Source organism: Hemitrygon akajei, chromosome 12 (genome assembly GCF_048418815.1).
Source record: "Hemitrygon akajei chromosome 12, sHemAka1.3, whole genome shotgun sequence".
Classification (NCBI taxonomy): Eukaryota; Metazoa; Chordata; class Chondrichthyes; order Myliobatiformes; family Dasyatidae; genus Hemitrygon; species Hemitrygon akajei.
This window is the reverse complement of record NC_133135.1, coordinates 53,355,056-53,370,905: the sequence shown is the minus strand read 5'-3', so window position 1 is coordinate 53,370,905 and position 15,850 is coordinate 53,355,056. Positions and strand designations below refer to the sequence as shown.

At 37.4% G+C, this 15,850-nt stretch overlaps 1 protein-coding gene across 1 annotated transcript in view; it reads right to left on the bottom strand.

Annotated features, from left to right (window-relative positions):
* Positions 1 to 15,850, bottom strand: part of efcab14 (EF-hand calcium binding domain 14) — a 52,493-nt gene that overhangs the window by 10,778 nt on the left and 25,865 nt on the right. Inside the window, exons 6-7 of the mRNA XM_073063110.1 lie at positions 12,548 to 12,736; positions 8,601 to 8,712 (exon numbers count right to left, since the gene is read on the bottom strand). Of these exons, the coding sequence (XP_072919211.1) occupies positions 8,601 to 8,712; positions 12,548 to 12,736 (301 nt within the window). The remainder of the gene's footprint in view (positions 1 to 8,600; positions 8,713 to 12,547; positions 12,737 to 15,850) is intronic.

Genomic DNA, 15,850 nt, shown 5'->3' with positions numbered 1-15,850 from the left:
CAAAAATGATTATTACATACACAATCATTTCTTAGAATAAAACTCATGCTATTTCAGAAAATTTTCTACAAAAATCAAGATTCTCCTTGATAATCAATCACTTTTACTAAATTTTAATTAAACTTTTTAAAATTCAACTATTGATGACTTTCTGAAAACAAAAGTATGACATTTAATTCTATTCTCTCATTTTGGAAACAGCTTATCAAATAGTACCGTAGATGTCAGATTATAAGCCGCTACATTTTTCCCACGCTTTGAACAGCTTTGAACACTGCGACCTTTACTACGGTGCGGCTAATGCATGGTTTTTTTCCATGCCGCCAAAAACATTTTGCCTCGTAACAGTAGACCAATAAAATTGATGAGTAGTTCACAGAGGTCCAATGAAATTGTACGATAAATCAAGCGCACTTTCACAATTAAATTATTGTAAATCAGTCATTTGTACTCACCCTCATCAACATGGAAAACACTCGAAGAAAAGCATTGTGCTGCCTTTATGGCAGTTATTTAGTTTATACTATTTTCGCTTAGTAATTCATTTGTTAGTATTTTCTAGTTAAAGTTAGAAGTGTTTTAAGTATATTTGTTTTCTGTACTACATCCCGGGATACTATGACGTCACATCTGGTTTCGCCGGGTCTTGTGGGAAATACTGGTTTGCGATAAACAGGAAGGTGGGGGGGGAGCGCATTAGACCCGAGCAAACGCTGCTTTTAAGTTAAAGGCGATCAATAACTTTTCCTGGTAGGCTGCAGTATATATTTTTTTACCAGTCGTTAGGAGATATTGGAATGTTGTTCGTGCACTGCTCAGTAAAAAAGTATACGCAACGTAATTTGTGTGTTACCGATACGTATGTATATTTAAAAGTAGCCGTGTTACAGGCACGGTTCGAAAAAAAGCATTTGCAATATGTATTTGTTTATGTTACCATATGGATTTAATTAAAAGTTAAAAAATCCTCACGTGTAATATCTTTCTGTGTAAATATCTCATATTACAACGTGGGACACCTGCGGCCTAAAATCCAGTGCGGCTTGTACAAGTACAAAATTGATTTTCTTTCTAAAATTAGAGCCTGCGGCTTTTAATCAGTTGCGCTCTGTAGTGCGAAATCTACGGTAACTTTAGTTCATAATAACATCTTGCAAATCTATGACACCACTGCTTCATAAATATCAGTTGGTATTAGTGCACAGTTGCATTCATCATGTGTAAGCTTGTGCAAAATCCAAAGGTTATTGAATTCTGGACATTAAAGCAAACCTACATCTCTTCCTCATTTGAGGCCAATACACCTACATATTCCAGATATCTATTATAAGTAGAATCCCTCAGTTCCTTTTCCAGCTTTTATGGCACTTTGGCCCCACTTTCACATACAAATTTGACAATCTCAGGCAGTATAGCTTCATAAACTAAACTGGAAGAAACTACATGACATATGCAAATCTGAGAAATGAAGATCTCCGAAATAGCTGTGTAGATAGCCAGCTGGAACAGAAACATTTTGCTCAGGAAGGAAGGTTCCCATCTATTTTAGGTTTTGCATTGGGCATCACCAAAACACAGCTAACACCAAAAAAAACCCAATTTAAAATGGAGTGTGCCTTGAGGTAATTGATCTAGGAACACCAGATAAACTTGAAGGCAAATATTTCAACTATTATAAGATGTTGGAGGGCTCACATTTTTAAAGTTTGCACTTTTTTTTGCTGTTGGTAAAACAGAAGATTGATCCTGAAGAAACAGAAACATAAAGCCCTAGAAAAGTTCATTTTAGTTTCTCTATATCAGTAGCCTCCAGGGAAATTATTAAAGGTCTATCTGTACGAAATGGATTAATCTCCAGGAGGTATCTTTGAGATTGCTCATGCTCTTGTTCACAATGGTAATAATCTGCATTACTATGAACTAGTGCACAAACCAGATCGTGGTCAAATGAAAACATACCTGCCATCAAAATCTCCAAAACCACTCAAGCAAAAATTATGGTAATTTCAACAAACATGAAAGCTTTGCAAATTTTTTCTAAGAAAATTTGTTATCCAAATTTATAATTATAATGAATTTCAAATCAAATACTGCTACCTCTCTTTGGCCGGCAGATAATTTGGCCCAAACCTGTGTCCAACTATCTAAAGAAATGACACATCATCACTTCTGCCATGGTTCTGAACTTTCTAGTTGCTCTTTATTTGCAAGTAATGTTACCAATGAGCAATGTTTTTTAAATGAGTATTATGATCCATGGCGATCCTTGGTTCAAATCTCATAAGGAATACTAATTTTATATGCAAACTACTTAATTTCAAGGTTCTTGTGCTAAAAATGTCAATTAACTAATCATTTGAATTAAACATAAGCCCCAAAGTGTTCCAACATTGATTTAACATTATTCAATGTTTTATGTTACACACTGTTGCACTTGGGGGCATGTCTTTCAACACATACTAGACTTTTCATGTTGAGTCACTTATTACTTTGCAATAAAACTCACAGCACAGTATAGTCCTAAAGGTATATAGCCATTAAAACTCTGCAGCAAAGTTTTGAGTAATTATTATTTTGCCGTTGACTTTTTATTTGAATTTCATGGTTGTTTCATTCTTTGGATTCTTCTCCTTTCTATGCTTACAGTTTGCATAACACAGATAGGATCACCTCAGAAATTCAAAGGATTTCAGCAGTTATTCACCTGACTTAATTGGAAAGTTCGGAAGAAAAGCTTCAACTACGAAGGGAGACAGAGATATAAGAGGGCATAGTTAGAGAAGTTATACTCCTGCTATATAACAGAATCTTCTTTCTCCTCTACCTTCAACCCTCCCAAATACTTAAAACAGAAAATACAGAAATACATCTTAAACACATTCAAAATGTCGGTCCGAGACTGCCTCTATTGCTACAATGAGGCCACTCTCAGATTGGAAGAGCAACACCTCATATTCTGTCTGGGTAACCTCCAACCTGATGGCATGACCAATGATTTCCTGAACTTTCCAGTCATTTTTCCCCTCTCCTCTCTTCTTCCATTCTCCACTCAGGCTTCTCTCTTACCTCTGTGTGAAGTTGCCATTACCAGGGAGAAGGTTCTTGGGAAACTGAAACATCTGAAGGTAGACAAGTCACCTGTACTGGATGATGTACATCCCAAGGTTCGGAAAGAGGTGGCTGAAGAGATTGTGGAAGCATTAGTAATAATCTTTCAAGGATCACTAGATTCTGAAATGGTTCCAGAAGACTGGACAATTGCAAATGTCATTCCACTCAGGCAGAAGAAAGGAAATTATAGTTCAGTTAAGTCTGACCTCAGTGGGTGGGAAGATGTTAGGGGTCGAATATTGGGATTCAATGTACTTGGAGGCAATGATAAAACAGGCCATAGTTAACATGGTTTCTGTACGGGAAATCCTTGCCTGACAAATCTGTTGCAATTGTTTGAAGAAATAATTAGCAGGATAGACAAAGGAGAACTGATGGATATGGTGTACTTGGGATTCTCAGAAGACCTTTGATAAGGTGCCATACATGAAGCTGCTTAACATGGTAAGAGACCATGGTATTACAGGAAAGATACTAGCATGGATAAAGCAGTGGCTGACTGGCAGAAGGCAAAGAGTGGAAATAAAGAGAGCCTTTTCTGGTCGGCTGTCAGTGACTAGTAGTGTTCCACAAGGATCTATGTTGGGACCAATTCTTTTTACATTGTATGTCAATGACCTAAATGACAGAATTGATGGTTTTGTTGCAATGTTTACAGATGATTCAAAGTTAGGTGGGGGGCAGGTAGTTTTGAGGAAGTAGAGAAGCTACAGAAGGACAGATAGATTGAGAGAAGGGGCAGAAAAGTGGTAGATGGAATACAGTGTCGGGAAGTGTACGGTCATGCATGTTGGTAGAAGAAATAAAGGTGTAGTCTGTTTTCTAAAGAGGGAAAATTCAAAAATCTGAGGTGCAAAGGGACTTGACAGTCCTTGTACAGGATTCCCCAAGGATTAATTTGCAGGTGGAGCCTGTGGTGAGGAAGGCAAATACAATGTTAGCATTCATTTCAAGAGGACTAGAATATAAAAGCAACAATGTAATGTTGATGCCTTATAAAGTACTGGTAAGGCCTTACTTGGAGTACTGTGAGCAGTTTAGGGCCCCTTATCTTAGAAAGGATGTACTGAAACTGGAGAGGGGTCAAAGGAAGTTCATGAAAATGATTCCAGGATGGAATGGCTTGTCACATAAAGAGGGTTTGATTGCTCTGGACCTGTATTCACTAGAATTCAGAAGAATGGGGCGGGTGACCTCATTGAAACCTATCGAATGTTGAAAGGCCTTAACAAAGTGGAATTGGAGAGGACGTTTCCTATGGTGGGAGAGTCTAGGACCAGAGGACACAGCCTGAGAATAGAGGGGTGTCCCTTTGGAACGGAGATGAGGAGGAATTTCTTTGGACAGAGAGTGGTGAATCTCTGTAATCCATTGCCACAGGTAGCTGTGGAGGCTATCATTAAGTATACTTAAGGCAAAGGTTGATAGATTCTTGACTGGTCAGGGCATGAAGGGACACAGGGAGAAGGCAGGAGATTGGAGCTAAAAGGGAAAATAGATCAGCCAAGATCATATACGGAGCAGAGTCGAAGAGCCAAATGCCTTTATTCTGCTCCTATGGTCTTCTTTGCCTCACCTGCCTATCAACTCCCCAAGGTGACCCCTCCTTCTCTTTCTCCCATGATCCGCTCCCTCTCCTATCAGATCCTTTTTTTCCCTCACCCTTTACTTTTCCACCTATCACATCCCAGCTTCTTACTTCATCCTCCTCCCCACCCAAATGGCGTCACCCATCACCTTCGAGCTTGTACTCCTCTCCCCACCCCCTACCTTCTTTTTCTAGTTTCTATAGATTCTACATGACCTGCTAAGTTCCTCCGGTATTTTGAATGTGTTACTCTGGATCTCCAGCAACTCTTACATTTAACATAATCTCTTGCGTTTAATACATCTTAAAGCAGTGGGAAAGTTCAAAACATCTATATTTGTACAGATGGCTGAAAGTTCTATGGGGGTAAATTCTGACAGTTCCAAATGGAATTGCCAGCTTTTCTAAGGAAGACTTGAGCCATTATTTTCAAAGGAGGTTGGAACTCACATACTTGATAAGTATATGAAAAAAATTAATTTGATGAAATAAAGACTAGCAAGATGTCAGCAGAATATGGCAACTCAATACAAGCTGCTCTGTGTAAAACTTTTCATTATGTCTATTACAATCATTCTACTCTTAAAACTAAAATTCTAAGTCTCTTAAAAATTACTAATAATGCTCTTAAATTTATTTACAGGTTTGGTGATACTCTAGCGATCTGAGCGAATGAACCACCAACCCAACTCCACAACCCACACAGAACCAAATAGCAAGCCCTAGGATGGTCCCATCTACGCAGCAGCTTGTATAGAGTGCAGACCCAACTTGACAGACCTGTTGCCAAGGTTCAACTCCGGGATCCCAGAGAGGCCTGATCTGCAGGAGCAGATATCCAACCCACTCCTAGGGCACCGTGATTGGAGTCCCAATCAACAGCAGCTCCAGTGACCAAGTCTTGATGCTTGACCTACAAGAGCAGCCAACATCAAAGCCCGACAGGATCAAAGACCCAACCCTACAGAGCATGTGAGACAGAGCCCTGATGCACAGACTCCACCGGACACTTTCACTTACTCGCTGGTGCAGCTTATTCCTCACCACAACCTCTGTATCTGTCCAGAAACAACAGCTTATCTTCCAGTTCAGCTGATTCCACTCCAGAAACCAAAAGAAACTACAGAGTTGTGGGCACAGCTCAGAACATTGTGCAAGCCAACCTTTCCTTCATGAACCCTGTCTAACTTTTACTGAGGCAGCACAAACAGCCAAGCATAATCAAAGCCCTCTCCCAACCCAAATGTATTCTCTTCTCCCACCTCCTATAATGCACAAGATACAAAAGCCTGAAAGCACGTAGAACAAATATACCACCACACTTAAGGACAGTTTCTATCCCACTGTTATAAGACTAACGAATGGACCTCGTACAAAAAATGAACTCAACTTAAATCTACAATCCATCTCATCATGGCCTTGCATCTTATTGCCTGACTGGACTGCATTTTTTCCCTAACAAAAAAAAAGAGACACTATATTCAGCACCCACGAGGAAATCTGCAGATGCTGGAAATTCAAGCAACACACACAAAATGCTGGTGGAACACAGCAGGCCAAGTAGCATCTATAAGGCGAAGCACTGTCGACGCCCTGACGAAGGGTCTCGGCCCAAAACGTCAACAGTGCTTCTCCTTATAGATGCTGCCTGGCCTGCTGTGTTCCACCAGCATTTAGTGTGTGTTGCTATATTCTGCATTGTGATTGGTTTTCCCTCATATTACCTTGATGCACTGATAACGATGAAAATATCTGTATGAATGGCATGTAAAAGTTTTCCCACTGTACTTCAGTACACCTCAGATTTACTGGACAGTTCATGGACGAGGAACAACTCCCAGAAATACCTAGCTTTTAAACTATTAATTGGACCTAATTTTCTGTAAAGTTAACTTCGTGCACCTTCTATTTTATTTTGAACCTTTGTGTCTCAAAAGAATTTAAAAAGACAATTACCCACTTTGGCTTTTGCTACAGAATTTTCCAATCTCCTGACCACTACTGCTAAGTAGAACAAAGGCAAAATAAAAATGGGAATAGCACCACATACAATGTATCCCTCCAAGTCACATACCATCCTAATCTAAGAAATATTGCCTGTCCTGTATTGTTGCTTTAACTGACTTCCAGAAAAGATGTAGCAGGTCAAGGCAGCAGTTTTCCACCCCCTTCAAAGACCTTTTAGAGAGCAGTAGGATTGTCAGCCTTGCTAGTGATACTCACATCCCCTCAAAAACAAACTGGAATGAAACAACATGTGCTTAGCAGTATTAGACAAACAAAGCAGAATAAGTAAGCGACTGAAATTCAGAAGTACATCACCACTGACATCTGCTGGTTAATTATTGAACATGTCTTCAATTTCTCACTCCATTCACACAAACACATCTAGTTTTCTGCTCCCGCTCTTTCTTTACTTCCCTTTTGCCCTTTCTCCTTCAACTTCCTTATCAAAAATACACAAAGATTAACAATAAAGTGCTTAACTCTCATGTCACATCTAATTTGCTGGCTCCATTAATCCCAGGACATCAGAAGTACTAATATAGATAAAATGGTGCATGTCTAAAAAGGTGAAATCCTCAAATTTGCTAAGTAGTACCAATTTTCCAATCATCAAGAATACAAGTTCATTAGATTTTATTCACACACTTTATCATTTGACCATACAAAAGCTAACCCCATTTACTGTATTAGCAGTAGCATATAAAACTTAACTAAACAGTTTACTGCAAATGGTCCAAATAATGACTGGACTTCAGAAAATGCAGAAAGAAAGTCCTGCCCCTAAAACAATTGGTAAAACTAGTGATAATGGAGAAATTACTAGAGATAAAAAAGACACACACACACAAAGAGACAGAGAACTGCATGCCAGTTCTTCCATTTTGGTGCCACTTTCTTACACATACTCAGTGAATGAGCCTTCACAGCTCTCTTGGGAAGTGATATCTGATGTTTCAGCATACCAACTGCAGAAATCTCACCTTGGCCCAGCCTGAATGCATAATCCTTATTTTCAGATTGTGACCCTTGGCTTGAAATACTTCAGTTCACAAAAAATACAGGGCAGGAATCAGCAAAATCCAGCTATTTATCCCATAATTGCAGGTACTAATCTTACTTATCGATTTCCTTAATCATTGCAAGTTAAATTTTTCAAATACAGGACTATTCTTCCAATTTCCTACTTCATTAATGAAGCATTATCCTTTAACCACTCGAGTTCACTAAGCTATAACCCTCTTCACATTGTGCCTTCCTGAAAGCACATCTCTTGGTTTGCTTCAGGATTCAGTTTCTCTTCCTTGCAGCCTTAAGATATTTTTCAAGGTACGTTCCATATAATCCATTTTCTATGTAATATAATGGAATTTAGTGAATGCTCTATGACATTAAAAGTACTGATACAAAGTTCAAAGTTTTGAAGTACTTTGAACTTTTAAGACAATTCACATAGTGCTAATAGACAAAATTTGACATTGAATTACAGTAAGAACATTAATCAAAGAGGTAGGCTAATACAGCATATGCTAATAGGGGAGAGGGACAGGGAAACACGGATAATCTGACTATAAGAATATCAACCTGGAGATTCGCAATGTAATTTAGATATAACAAAATTCTTTCTAATTTATCACATATGCAATCTCAAATGTGCAAACTTTAAATTTTGTATTAGTAGGGAAGAATATGAATAATTGATTTTTAATCTGTTCTGATCAGAAAACCATAATGATGAACATCCTTATGGTTGTTTAACTATGTTGTACTTTTAACTATGAAGGAACCAAACAGATGCTAATGTTATCTTTTACAGGGAGAATTTTTTAAAAATGAATAGCATTTTCTTAATACATCAAATCCAAAAGCAGCGTTTCCTATCTTTAAATTAGCTTACCTTGGTTGTTGACTACACTTGTATTACCTAGATTATCTGATTTGTTGGCGAGAGCATTGACCATAACCTTCAACCTTTCCCTAAAATTTGGCATTTGAATGTTGTCATTTTGCTGAAAGAAAAAAGTATTGAAAATAATTATTTAAGATCAGGAAATATCAGAAATAGAGAAATAAGGAATTCAAACTATAGTGGTAAGAAAGCTAACTTCAAAGTTAAAAACAATTAAAAGGTTTTAGGGCTCTTGCACATGTGGAAAATTGGTGCATACGAAAGGCCAAGATGTAGCCTCTTTTTTTGGGTCACAAAAAGGGTGTTAAATCTCAAGATTTACTGATGTCAAAACAACAATGAGTGCATCCTGGCAACAATTACAGCAAAGGGAATTAAATAATTCATTAAATCATGAGACGTCTTTACCATCTGATTCAAGAACAACAGATGAATTCTTGTTTATACTTTCAAATACTGAATAAAGGACTATTCCTGAGGTGTATTTGATATTGTAACCCCTGAGCAATAGGAAACCTATGAAGCTTAGATTAAAATTTTTTTTGTATATGGAGCTCTTAAGTTCCTAGAAGAAACTGGGGCTAAAACAAATGAATTGGCAATAATAGAGCTGAAAAAAATTCTGTCTGTTTTATTCTCTCAACATTGCATTACAACACAAATATACTCCCTAATTAGTCATGACCATGATACAAAAATGCGGGCACCTATTGTGTTTGATGAGGGGAATGTCAGAGAGACATCCCTGACTGTGAAAATGTTCGATCTGCTGCAAAGCAGTGACAATTAGAAAATTATGACATGACTGGGCAGAGCTGACATGATTTTTGGAAGAGAAATTATGTTTTACAAATTTAATACAGTACTCTAAGGCTGCAAATGGTAGAATGGCCAGTGGAAAGCCAGAAAATATACTGAATTTGGATTCTCTCTGCAACTTCCTTTTAGAGAAAACTCATAATTTTTACAAACCACTCCCATATAACCATTGAAAATATCTGCCCATCTTTCCTGCCCCTTCTCTCAATTCCGGGACCAAAAACAATATTTCCATAAGACTACATTTAATTTGCATTCCTTCAATTTAATTTATTTGCTGCTCCTCCACATTGGACAACACCAAACACTGATCCCTTTGCAGAATATCTCGAAGAGCTAAGGGGAAGACAAGTTATCAAGTGATATTCCCAAGTTCAACATCAGTAATGGCAGCACATAACTGAAGATCTTGGCACACTGATGGCAATTGAATCAAAGAATATGTTCATCTTATGCAGATGCTGCTGAGCTTGAATTATCTATCACTATCCAGACTCGTACATGAATAATCAGCGTGATAAGGTAATTGAGAGCAGAGTCTTAAACTTCTCTTTAAAGCTTCAAGACCCACTAAAAGTAAAACATTTAAAGACTACAGAAATCTTTTAGTCCTTACGGCAATATTTTGGTCAGCATCAAGGTTCTTTTTTTACTTGTCTGTCAAACCTTTTAATTCTCAAATTGTGAGATATTTAAGAGGCCCAGGTGGTGTAATAAATTGAGTTTCATTTTGTATTTGACCTTCAGCACAGCTATCTGAAAGCTAACAGCCTTTTGCTGCTAGGCAAGCAATAAATGTCAGCTAGTTGGGAAGCCTTTGTGGAAACAACTATTGGCAGTAATTCCCCCTTATGAGGTACGAGCATACTAATTAGCATATCCACTAGCTACATAGTTTGACATTTCCAAAGTCCATTAAGTGTCTATTTGTACTGCTCGTTCATGTTTTTCTTTGCAATAAACTGACGCAGAAAAATACACCTCAAATAGTTTTTTTTTAATAAATGTCAAGATATCTGTTCTTGAGGTTCCATTCGTTTTATAGTTAAAATGACTACAATAACAACTTTATGAGATATGCATGAAATTGCCTCAAGAAGGACAATCTTAGACAATTCATATGGTTATTTTTAAGTATATCAATTACAGTTTGATTTGAACCATTCAAGACTAATGTTATTTGACCTACAGAAATTTTTGTTCTTTCAAGTAATTTTCTTTTCACTAATATTCAGATAGTATCTGTATTTGATTTAATAACAAAAATAGTTGATTAAATGAAAAAATAGTGTTACATTGAAATACCACACTAGATAGTCCAAGTTTTAAGGTCAAGCTTTGTGCTGATTCTCATTGTTGATCTTATTTATCTGTTAATTGTCTTTAAATTTGTTAAATTGCTGTACTGAACATTTTATTTATTTTGTTTCTATTCAGAACTTAAAACAATTGCTTTACAGAAAAGTTATTAATTTTAGAGTCATAGAACACTACAGCACAGAAACAGGCACTTTGGCTCATCTTATCGATACCAAGCTACTAATCTGCCTAGTCCCATCAACCCGTATCCAGACCACAGCCCTCCATACCACTCCCAGCCATGTGTCTATCCAAATTTCTCTTAAATGCTTAAATCGAACCCACGTCCACCACTTCCATTGACAGCTCGTTCCACATGTGAAGAAGTTCACCCTCATATTCTGCTTAAACATCTCACCTTTCAATCTTAACTCATGATCTCTAGTTCTAGTCACACCCAAGCTCAGTGAAAAAAGCCTGCTTGTATTTATCCTATCTATTCTCTTAATAATTTGGTAAATCTCTATCAAATCTCCTCTCATTTTCCTGTGCTGTGGGGAATGGAGTCCTAATTTATTCAACTTTTCCTTCTAACTCAGGCCTTCAAGTTCTGGCAACATCCTTGTAAATTTTCTCTGCACTGTTTTGATTGATTGATAGATATCTTTCCTGTAGGTAGGTGACCAGAACACCACACAATACTCCAAATTAGGCCTCACCAATGTCTTAAACAACTTCAACATAGCATCCCATCTCCTGTACTCAATATTTTGCTTTATGAAGGCCAAGGTGCCAAAAGCTTTCTTTACAACCCTATCAAGTGTGACACCACTTTCAGTGAATTATGGACGTGTATTTCTGGATCCCTTAGTTCTACCACACTCCTAGTGCCCTACCGTCCACTGTGTAATACCTACCCTGGTTGGTCCTACTGAAGTGCAAGATCTCAAACTTGTCTGCATTAAATTCTATCTGCCATTTGTTAGCCCATTTTTTTCCCAGCTAATCCAGATCCTGTTGCAAGCCATGATAGTCTTCTTTGCTGTCCACTACATCCCCAGTCTTGGTGTCATCCTCAAATTTGCTGATCCAGTGATGTACCTTACCATTCAGATTATTGATGTAGATAACAAACAACAATACACTCAGTACCTATCCCTGCGGCACTCCACTACCCACAGGCCTCCAGACAGCGAGGCAACCACCTACTAACACTCACTAGCTTCTCCCACAAAGCCAATGTCTGATCCAATTTACTACCACATATACTTACTAATTTTCATTCCTATGCTTTGCTCCATACATTTTCATTCAAAACAAAGAGCAAAGAGCACCAGCAAGCTATTTACTAGTACGTGTAGAGTTGCCAGTGTGGGCCTGAAGAAAAATCAGGAACTGACAAATGGATGAAATCAGAGAAACAAGAAATCCAGCACAGTAGAGAACTAGAGGAGTTTGGATAAGCAAATGTAAACCCATAAAGTGATTAAAATAAGAAACTTTTATATTTTATTATTCGGTTACAAAGCAAACAACATGTTCCATGTGAAAATACTAGCACTCTAATAGTTTGATTAAGATCACAATTAACACAATTAATTATTAAATAATTAATCCCAATCGAATATCTTTCAATGGTTTTAACTGAGAATAAAGCAAGCTTTGTGTGTCAAATTATTTTACGGCATTTTTGTTAGCGTCAATTTTTTTTGTAATATATGTGCATTCTTCAATCAAATGCAAGAAACTCATATTGTCTACACTTTGCTTGGATGAACTCATCATCAAGCACTGATTGAATTAAAAAGTATACTTACCATAGTGCTATTCATGCTCTTGATTTTAGCAACATCAGCAACTGGAAAATTCCTTTCAAGCAACGTAACTCTCTGGCTCAGATTACGAACATTTAAATCAATACGTTGCAGTTTTTGGTCATTATGGGTGTGGTAAAATAGAAGGGTGGCATTCAACTCATTTAATTCATCTTGCATGTCCAGGATATCCTGAAATGAAAAAAAACCACACTTAATTGCTAATGGTGTTAGAACACAGATTAAAATAATAGCCAATCCAAACCCAACACAGTCCAGGTAACTGTAATTTTCCCAAACCCAACTCAATTTGCAAAGTTTGCAGAGAAGCGGAAAAAAAAGACTGGTTTAAATAACAATGTATGGGCAGCTAGAGCCAAAGAGCACATGTAATAATACTAAGTAAATTATCCTGACCCAAAATACTAAATAATGTTCAATCTCTTCCCATTGTTTCTTTATCAATGCATGAATCTTATTAAAGTGATGAATCAGAAGATTGGCTATTTTAAGTTTCTTAATATCCATTGCCTTCAGTCTAACTAGCCTGCCCCAACCTAATCAAATGTTCTATAAAATAATGTGTACCTGAACCTGGCACACTGATTGCCCCTATATGGTAGCATGTATCTGGTAAAATAACTTTCAACAGCAAACTGACAAAAGCCACTACTTGAGTAATACTTCAATTATCCAAGTATCAATGTTTTGATTGGTCACATCTTGAGAGATTTGCCTTCAAATAATTATTCGCTTCAAGAGAATGGCAGGCATCTATTTGCTGCCGGTTTAAAAAAAATAAATGAACGAGGCATCATTTTGTCTACCAGTTTTCAGTCTACATCTAAATAATCTGTAAGCAATGTAAACAAGTAAACAATTACTTCAAGATTGCATTTTTTTTGGCTAGCCTTTCATGGTGGGATTGTTATTCAGAAAAGCCTCTAACATTTCTGCATTTATGTCTGTCAAAAGTGAAATCCAATTTTCATCTCAGTCTCTTATTTCACTACTTCAAAACAAGTTTGTTTTATTCTAAACATTCAAGAAAAAGAGTAATGGTATGTGTTGTGAAATGTTCTGTTCCAACAGAATTTGTTAGGTTAGCTGTGCAGCCTTTCTACTCTCAATAGATTACAGCACTTGGAATTTACATAAATAAATCTACCCCAATCTGTACAATAGGTTCCTTTCATTGACCCTAACAATTTACTGTACTGGCAAAAGTGAATAATGTTAAGGGCTGAAATAGAAACTGTTCTGTATTAGGAGTATATAATCAAATGTGTGCATGCAGGATAAGTATATAGTAAGAATCGGCTTCATTGCAGTTCCTGGGAAATTCCAAAAAATTTATTCTCTGTATATTTCTTCCTACCTACCTTCCTTCCCATCAATTTAGAGAAATTGATTTAATCACTAAACACAGTACAGTTAGACAACACTTGAATATTTCCATGCTTTTTATATAAATAGTAAAAACAATTACCACTTTCTTTCTCTACTTAAACAGATCTCCTATATATATTTCCAAAGATAATATGTTAAACTCTTAAATACTCACTTCCACTTAACTTTAAATCTGTAGTATTTCTTCCTGCAAGGTTTTTTCTTTGGATTATTGAGATTTTTTTACACTCCATAATAGAGTCACACATCACAGAAAGATGCCTTTAGGCCCAACATGCCCCCTCCAATCTACACCAATTCCATTTTCCAGTACTCAGTCATAGTATTCTTTGCAATGGCATTCAGCTGCTCAAATGCTAACATCCACCACCCCTCAGGCAATAAATTCAGAATTCAAGCACCCTCTAGGTGAAAAAAAATCCACAAATTCACTCCAAATCTCCAACTGCTTATCTGAAAACTATGCACACTGGTTATACATATAAACTGCAGCTCATGGAAAAAGTTTCTCACTTTTTCCCTCTTATCTATGCTCCATCAATCTTGTATACTTTTATCAAATCACCCCCCAGCTTACTCTGCGCCAAAATCTCATTATTGAAACTTTTACTCCTAGACAACATCCTGGTGAATCTTCTCTGCATCTTTCCAGTGTGTGCATCAAGAAACTTGTTGGAAAAAAAATGTTTATTTCTTTCACATGAATTCTGTGAGAGTCAATTCTGTAAGGATCTGTGTTCTATCCACAGCAAATATGAAGGCAAGTATTCTATATGCCTTCTATACTTACCTACTTGTGCCACTGCCTTCAGACCAATATCCCTCTGCTCCTCAGTACTTAAGATATGGCAATTTATTGTTTGCATCCTAGCCATAGCCCTCCCAAAATGCACCAGCTCATATTCTACAGGATTAAATTCCATCTGCCATTTTGCTCCTTATTTAATCTAAAGTACGATATCAGTAGCATAATGGTTAGCACAATGCTTTACAGTTCGAGCAACCCAGGTTCATGTCCCGCCACTGTCTGAGGGGTGTCTATACTTTCCCTGTGACTGTGTGGGTTTATGCTCCAGTTTCCTCCCAAGGTCCAAAGTCGAACCGGTTGGTAAGTTAATTGGTCATTGTAAATTGTTACGTATTAGGCTGGGGTGCCATCTCACTATCAACAAAAACCACCATGTCATCTGTGAACTTACTAAGTATACTTTCTACAGACACATTCATAAGCAAGGGTCCCAACACAATAGCTGTGGTACACCAAGTCTCAGGTCTTCAATTGTAAAAGTACCCTTCTACCTCCCACTCCTAAGCCAGCTTGAAATTCATTTCCCAATTTGCCCTGGATCCCATATCGCACATGGTCAAAGGCCTTACTGAATTTCATATAGACTGTCAAATAAACTGTCAAAGCAACACACTTGCTTGAAAAATTCAAACAAATTAGTCAGCAGGAACTTCTCATACAGCCACGCTGACTCTGCCTGAAATCCTCAAGTGCAGAATGTTCTCAACAAATGGTTATGCTTCAATCTTTTGTGCTCTAATCTGACTTTCTAGTTTGCATTTAAACCATAAAGTGGTTTATCTAGAAAAAAAATTAAAGTTAAATAGCAGCAATTAAAGCAATGGGCTAGAACATGCTGAGCTCAGTTTACTGCCTGGATCACTCCCACTTTTCCAGATGTGCAAAGCTGAATAAACTGACCTTACGTACCCAAGTTGCAACCTGTAGGTTCTGAAAGGGAAGCAGGCCTTGAACTCATCCAGGAAATTATGGTGATCCCAAGCTATCTCATTATATATTATAAAGTCCAAGAACATCTGAAATCTGAAACACTTCCGTCCTCAAGCATTTCGCATAAGGGGTATGTACTCAACCTGTGTCCAAAATCT